General features: G+C 31.2%; 1 protein-coding gene across 1 annotated transcript; it reads right to left on the bottom strand.

Annotated features, from left to right (window-relative positions):
- Window positions 1-187: 187 nt before the first annotated feature.
- SecS (Sec synthetase) lies at window positions 188-8,124 on the bottom strand. The gene has a single exon (XM_085812904.1). The coding sequence runs from the start codon at window positions 7,812-7,814 to the stop codon at window positions 6,384-6,386; it is 1,431 nt and encodes a 476-aa protein (XP_085669030.1). The 5' UTR covers window positions 7,815-8,124; the 3' UTR covers window positions 188-6,383.
- Between the last annotated feature and the right edge of the window lie 578 nt (window positions 8,125-8,702).

Here is an 8,702-nt window from a genome sequence, read left to right as displayed (position 1 = left end):
CTCATATCATTTATACATCTGTTTTTCTCGAATGGTCAAGCTACTTATCTCAAACTTTGTTACAATATATGGTTATTGGATTATCAATTGTTATATATGGTTTATTGGATGTTACATTTAATGTATGCTTGTGTTTTATGTTTTAAGTTATATGAGCAAATTTCAGTACTTCACCTAATCAATTAGGTAGTTGCAATGAATTCCATGAATTTATTTTTCGACCTTCCATGAATTTAAATATCCCACTGCAATAGCAGTCTGAACAGGATATGACAAAGTTTTCCAGATAAATGCATTGCATCACCATCATTATGAAAACTTTCTTAGTAAGAAATGTGGATAACAAACACATTTTGTGAAATTCTAATGGAATAGCTTTACCCAGTGTTTTTTGGAACTAGTTCCTGACTGCTGTTTGAATTGCCTCTTCAGAGTTGCAATATCTTTATTAGAATGATGTAATCCACTTCAGTGCCTTTTTTACACACCTGATTTCTTTTCTTCTTCATTTCTATATTCTAATACCTTCCTTGTATGAACATTCATGTATTAATGTGTGTCTTCATCACTTCATTGGGAACCTCAGGAAAACTCTCAGCAGTTACAAATAATTTGCATATCATTATTGTCTCTTGAAATATCATTTTTCCGTATTTACTTGCAAACATCATTTCAAACTGATTTAATTTTTAAGCCACTTATCTGACAGAAAGAGCAAATCACCACAATTTTTTTTTTTTCAAACCAACCAACATGTTTTTTTGAAGCCAGACTGGTTAACTGTCCATTTGTGTTTTTAATGAATGGTCATATTTATTTCCATGATAGGCTATGTAGCTGCAAAATATAAAAAATTATATACGAAGTAGTCAGCTGCAGGTTCTGTTGTAGAACCTGTGTAGAATTATTTGCAGCAATATCCCTCATCTCAGTTTCACCATCTAAACTTTTCAGTGTTTCGGATATATTTAGATTTTAAGTAAAATATTACCAAAAAGATGAGAAGTAATATATGCATCCTTCTTCTCATCAGGAGCAACTGAAGAGGTATTGAGCAATGAAATTTGCATTTCATATTTTACTTCACAGACAGTGGATAACTATAGAAATGGCTAAAACCTTGTATTCATGAAAATTAATTGTCCTGCCAATATAGATTTAGTCTAAAAGTTAAACAGCATTTGACACCTGATGGTTTCAAATCTGAAAATAGATTAAGCAATGATCTTATATCATGAAAGGCAATATGTGCCTCACTTTGCCAGCATTAATACCTTCATAAAATGCATAAACATACTTCATAAAATCCAAGTTATCTCCTGGATTTAATCATGTATCCCATACACACAAGCTAACAGCAACTCAGAAACAGGTTTTCTGGGGCTCAAGATATCAAATGGATCACTAATTGAAAAAAAATTGCAATGTCTTCTTCTGGCATGAGATAACACAACGGTTCAAAAACAATCACATGATCTCTGACAGCAGTGTGATTAAATGACAATCTTGGGCACATTCTTACTTCTTCACATTCCATTGATAACAAATAGGTTCTTTTGTGATCAATTTATTTTTGGAAGAGTTAATCCATCATCTAAGAAATAATTGCAAAGAAATTTCAAATGTGTCGTCCAGCAACAAATGCCCACATGTGTTTATTACAATTTTGCAGATGTATAAAACATAGGTTCAGATGGATAATTTAAAGTTTTGACCACACAGCATGATTTCTTTCACCTAGGTCAGCTACAGCTGCAATTACATATTATTCAGCTTCAACCAATTATACTAATATCTTCAACAATGCAGCAGTTATTTCTAAATTAAAGTAAAAATATATTAGCTTACAAGAATCCCTCATATCGTTATTATTTGAACTATGAATTCCTATGTAGACCAATAATCTTATCCTGTGCTTATTATAACAGATTCTGCTATATATTTTCATTTCATGAAATGAAATCGTAATAAATACATTCTTGGTCTCTTTATCTGTAATGCCTAAACATGCATAACTTGAAGCATATCATGTAATATAAGAGGGGATTTAAAAAAAAAAAAAAAAAAACCCTCTCTTCAGAGTTGAAATACTAAGAAATGGAAATCCCAGTTTTTGTCTCAGATAACAGCAGAAACTTTTAGATATTGCCATCAATGTAGCACATTTAGAAATGTCATCTGCAATCCACTCAATAATTTTTTTTTTTTTTTTTTTTTTTATCTATCAGACAACATATTTGATTATCTGTGAAACCAGTTTCTAAAATTTTTGTACCTCATTATGCATTTGCTTATTTTTATTTTCAGAAAGTTATATAATTTTTCATGAAAAGCAGCAAATTCAGTAATAATTTTTTCTGCACCTTTTACTTGACTACACAACATATTTAAACTAGTGTTTTCTTTTTTTCTAGCAATTCCACAAGTTAATTAAGTCAGATGTACACTGAGTTTACAATACTCTAATAGGATACAAGCAAATGTGCAAACTAAATACATTTGAATGTAAGCAAGCAAACTTAAATTTCAAACTGCACATAACATACAGTATGATAAGATTAATCAGTATCATATAATACCATGAAAAGTTAAATTTCATGATTTGCTACAGAGATACATTTTCAAACGTTCAAAGTGAGATATATAGTATACAGAAAATGTTTTTCAAGGAACTTAAAATTAATTTAAAATGTAAATCCAGAAGTAAAATGTTGAATTTTGTAAAATGCATTAACAAAAAATATTTTTTACTTTTTAATTTGAAGGATCGATAGTACGAATTGCCAATCTAAGTTTCATTGTAAAATCAAAATTAGTTTTTTAAAAAAGAAAAAGATTCAGCTCCTTTAAGAATTTTTAAATGAAACTATTTTACTTTCATACTAGCCATTTTCACTTTTATGAGAAATTATTGTATAAAAATCAAACCTTCACTATTATACACAGCTCGAAAAAAATAAGCAGTAATGAAATTAATCTTAAGAGAAGAACAAAGATTATCAAAACTGCTAAGTTAAGTATTCAAAAGGAGAGTTTTTTTTTTTTTTTTTTTTTTGTAAAAGGATATGAATTGCAAAATCACTTCGTAAAATACAGCACAAGTTCCCAAAATCCCAGATGTCCAGTTACCAGAATAATTTATTACCTGGACCTTCCATAAAATACTTTTCTTTTTCTCACACAATGTAGGAATAAATAATACAGTACAAAGTCCAAAATCCGGACGTCCGTAATCCGGAAAAATCTAAAATTGGAACCTCAAAACCACCAAGAAAATTTTTCTCGTAGGCTTTATGCATGCGCATTTGATTTCCCCCTTTGTGCATAATCTGGAGAATCCCGATTCTTAATTTCACTAAGACACTAAATAAAATACCTTGTTATTGAAGAAACAATCATTTTAGCATAAATTTGTACGATCACTAATTTGGCTTCATTGCTGCGTATTTGCTTGGCACGCATCTCAAACCGAAACATTCGACATAGATACATCGTTGATCTGACGCCCAACCTGGCGAATCATTATTTATTCTACTTTCATTTCATTACCGCATGTTTATCAAAACATGACAACTTGAAAAATGACTCATATAACGATACCCAAACAATTTTTTTATGTTAGTATTTGAATAATAAAGGAATGTGGTAACCTTTTATATTGACATTACGCTTGGCGATGATTACAGATTTCAGTTGCGCTAAAAAATGTTGATGAGGAAAAATTTACCAAAAATTTCTTTCCATATGCTAAAAATAGATTTTGTTGATGATACTCATAGACTCAAAGGTTACATTTAGATCATAAATACTTCATTATCTCATAAATCGCGATTTCATATTTTTAATTTTATAATTTCTGCATGCCATCTTACCAGATTTAAACAGATGATCTATAATCCGGAATCGCCGAAATCCCGACGAGTCCAGATTAACGACTTTTGACTGTACTATGAATGAGTACTTGGATCAAGATAAACTATTTTTATTGGTCTTATTACGTTTTAGACAGTTTGGGTAAATGTTGCTGTTTTCAATCAGATTATAATTGTTGAAAGTAATAATGTCATCAATACTACATCTATAAGTATGTTCAAATTTACTGAAATCATTATTAGAAAGGCCTTTAGGAATTTGAATTCTTTAGAAAATAAAAATAAGTTACAAATATGAGTGGAATATGAACTTCCCATTGGAATTCCTTGTGTTTGCAGGTAAAGAAAGTTTGAATGTTTACTAATATAGTTATTGTATAGCAAAAAATGTAGAAATTCTTTCCATTTTTGTAAATCTAGAATATTAAGAATTTCAGAAAAAATTTCTGTAATTTTTAAAAGACTTTCATAGATTTCTTTGAGTGGCAGAAACATGTAGAGGTTTTCATAGCAGTTATTATTATAAATTTTAAGACTTCTAACTTCTTCAGTGATTTTCAAGTAGTCGTAAATAATCCAGCAGAATACTAATTCAGAAGTCAAACAACAAAAATCAGCGTTATATTTTCAAAATTTTCACAGGACTAGTTTCGTTGGTTTTACCGAACCACCATCCTCAGCTGCAAAACCGCAAATGAACAAGATATTAAATAATGATTAGATGAGATAAGAAAGCCTGGACAAGAATAAGCAAGTGGTGCCATCTGTTGGTGAAACCAGAACTAAAACATAATTTCTTTAAAGGCCAGTGAATTTCTAGGAGAAATGTTTTTAACCTTTTTTACAAACTCTATTGAATTTTTTATGGTGTAAATTTACTCATGGTTTCTTTTGATGTAAAATCATTATTCACCAATGTTCCAGAGGAGGGTGCATTAAGATGTCTAGAAACCAGACTTCGTGAATTTCATTTCTCTTGCATCGAAATTGATGAGCTAATTTCTCTCACTCAACTCTGTTTGAAACATACACATTTTGTTTGCCAAAATAAATATTACAAGCAAACTGAGGGATTAGCCATGGAAAGCCCCCTCAGTCCCATACTGGCTGATATCTACATGCATTATTATGAATCAAAATTGTTTGAAACTTTAAACTTCCCGGCGTGGTTCCGCTACGTAGACGATACTTTTACCCTGTTTGAAGGTAATAAAGATGATTTAAATAAAGTTCTTACAACAATGAATTCTATTGATTCTGCTATTCAGTTCACTTTTGAACTTGAGACTTGCCATTCTCTTCCGTTTCTCGACATTCTGGTCACACGTAACACATCCAACTTCAGTACTACTGTTTACCGTAAACCTTCATCGGTTTGCCTTCCACCACACTTTAAATCATGTCATCCGACTAAACAAAAGTTAGCTTCATTTTATTCCTATGTTTTCCGTGCTCTTCAAGTTTGCTCCTCCAAACTAGCCCTTGATGAAGAACTAAATTATTTAAAAGCAATAGCTATTGACAGGGGCTTTTCACCCAACATTATTAATCAAGCAGTTAAAAAATTCTCATCTCAACACACTAAAAGCCACACTCTTATTTTAGGAGATTATAAAAATTCTGTTGTCATTCCCTTCTTTTCATCAATTAGCTATAAAGTTGCACAAGAAATATCCCTTAATACAAATTTTAATTATTCTAATGAAATAAATTAGCCAACTTTCCGTTACTTTCTCTCAACAAACACCCAGTATCCAAGAGAAACATTAAATTTAAAAACTGCACAGAATTATCGCTCTCATTTTTCCAAATGGCAACAGTCAGCTGATTTTCAACAGTCGGCAGTCCAGTATACAAAGCATTGACTGAAAAACTGTTGCCAAAATCACATTTCTAAAAGAATGAAACTATTCAAAATGATGCAATTTCATCAAAAAAGATAAAATATAAAAAAAATCTGATTCGAATTTTGAAAAAATTGCTTTGAGATGCACCTATGTACGAAATTCCGTAGCCCTGGGTCTATTAGCTTACACGCAGCATGAATGAAAGACATACACACAGATTCTTTCTTTTATTATACATAGAGATGTCCAGAATGTTAAATGCTTTTTCATCTTTGTAAGAAATAAAACTTTGAAAATAAAATTTTGAGCACATAACTTAAAAAGCTTTAGTAGAAACTCTATCCAATTTCTAAGCTAAACTAATGTACTGGAACTAGAAACATAATAATTATAATTTAGTCTTTTGATTCAACTATGTTCACTGCTTGGTAAACCGTACATGCTATCACATAATTCTATATATATACTAGCCACTAATCACAGAACTTCATAAAGAGTGGAATAAATTTACTTAAGAGTAAACCATTAGAAAATAAACTAAAAATGAAACTCTGATATATATTATATATTGCTTTATTCAATTATATATTACTTTATTCATGACTATGATATATTATATTAAAATATTTAACATTTTGATCTTTTCTGCTAAGGCAATCACATATCATTCTTTGTTCTTATACATAACACACATTGCTTTTTGATTTAAATGCTTCTGGACTTTTACCAGAACTTGTTTCAATTGCCTTAAAAATACATCTATATCTTCTTTAGTAACTCCTATTGTTGCTGATGCAGTGAAATAACTTACAAATGGTTCATCAGTATGCATGCCCCAGTTTTTAAATTTATAACCACCAACAGTTTTATCATCACCAGCTGCCACTAATCTTGCACCCATAACAAACTTTGAAAAAAGCATAGATCCAATCTCGGTTACAAATTTATGATGATGAGATTCAAATTGTTTTAAAGTAAATGCTACAGACAGACAATTGCCGGGTACTTCAAGAACGTTTTCCCCAAATTCAGAAGCAATCTTTTGAAGTTCTTCTTTTAAATATATATATAAATTTTTCCTTTGCTCAAGTAAATTTAAATACCCTCTTTTACCAATATTTAGCAAAGTTATGAATACATCTGTGGAAGGAGTTCCAGAACCCCGTCCAGGGTACATTTTACCCACTTCCTCAACTATTTTTGTATCAAAGCCACATATAACTGAACCACCAACAGGAACCATGAAATTTTTGTCTGTGCTTGAAATAAATAAATCCACTCGCTTTGCAGAAGCATTTTCAATAGCTTCCAAATATACTGGACACTGAATTCCATAAGCATTATTTATCACATGAGGAATATCATATTTCTTACATAACTTAGCAATTTCTAATAAATTATCTGGTTGTTTAGGAGCAAAACTCGAAGTAGTACTCATAATACATACAATATTATCTGATTCAATGGTTTCTATTTTGTTTTCGATTTCTTTTAAGCATCCTCTCTGGCCATCTCTAATTATTTCATTTTTTATTATTACTGGGATAAGTCCAGCAGTTAAAATGCACTTAAAGCAAGACTTCTGATCAACTCTAGGCCATATCACATATTTAGCTTTTGGTCTTTGATTATGCAAAGTTCGTAAACAAAGCATCATGCTCATTCCAGTTGCTAAAGGCACAATCATACATTTTTTCAAGCTAGGCACACCTAATGATTTCAAAAGATCTAAAACCATGTTATTACAAACCTGTCCAATTAAACTGGAGCCAGCTGCCTTAGGTTGTATTTCAGTTATGTCTCCGGATCTTCCAATGCCATGACCCATGTAATAGTGCCTGCGAGCAACAATTTTAGAGGCAAATCTTGCTTCCCGTTCACCAACTCCGCAACTACCTAGAAAATTATTACTATCCATCATAGCAATCTCATGAAGAAACACTTCAATTTCTTCATCATTCCAACCATCTTCTGGGCATGATTTTTTCGTAAGGAGATTTAAGATTTTTTTCCGCCGGCTCTCAAATGATTGTTGAGCTTGTTCAGAATATTGACGCACAAACGTTTTAGTAGCGGCTATGGCGTTCGCATCCATTATTCAAATTAATCTCGGCATAAAATTATAAGTTTTCAGTTTTTCATATTACAAACAAAAATTAATAAATGGAAGACACAAAAATAATAACTTAAAATGACGTGCGAAAGATAAGCATATCACTATTTGCGCATCTTACGACTACGACTTTCTGCTCACCGGTCAAAAAATAAATAAAACATTTAAAAAGAAAACAGCGATAACAGCAGTTTTTTTTTTTTTTTCCTACATTTCATTTCTACATTTTTACTTCCTTTTCGGATCTACCTTTGCACTGCAATCTGAAAACTAGTATTTATTCTTTGTAAAGTGTTCATGCAAAATTCGCGCTGTAACATCAGCCCAGGGGGGGGGGGGGGCCCAAGAGCGATGCGCAGTGCAGGGAGAAAGTTATGCCACATGCGCATGACGTCATGTGGGTGACAGCGTTAGTTCTTGGCGTTTGTTTACTTTCGTTGCATCAACAGTTTGATTTGATTTGTGTTGTTAATTTGCTATTATACCTAGGCGGAAGTGGCAAATTGTGCAATAGCGTTGTGTCAGAATTATACACGTTAATACGTTTTTTGGTGGAAAACACTCTTTACAACCAGATAAAATAACTATTTTTTTAATGAATTTATGTAATTTTCATACATAAATGTGATGTAATTTTACATTTATTTTTCATTTTACTGCTATTTTACATTTAAATTGAAAAATTTCTCATTTTAAATCATTTTTTATCATAATCTTCATTTTGTGTATGAGACTTACATCGTAGTGAGATATTTAAACTCAGTGTCATGTTTACCAATACTGAGTACCTGAATGATTAGTTAATAAATTCGCGTATCCAACTTCATTCACATGTTTTGGTTACTTTCTTTACATCCCAAACGTAATTCT

The sequence above is a fragment of the Stegodyphus dumicola genome, chromosome 3 (genome assembly GCF_044657685.1).
Source record: "Stegodyphus dumicola isolate Sdum_Otavi_A_Nest chromosome 3, ASM4465768v1".
In the NCBI taxonomy this organism is placed as follows: domain Eukaryota; kingdom Metazoa; phylum Arthropoda; class Arachnida; order Araneae; family Eresidae; genus Stegodyphus; species Stegodyphus dumicola.
The sequence above is the reverse complement of the archived record's forward strand: the minus strand, read 5'-3'. Positions and strand labels throughout refer to the sequence as shown.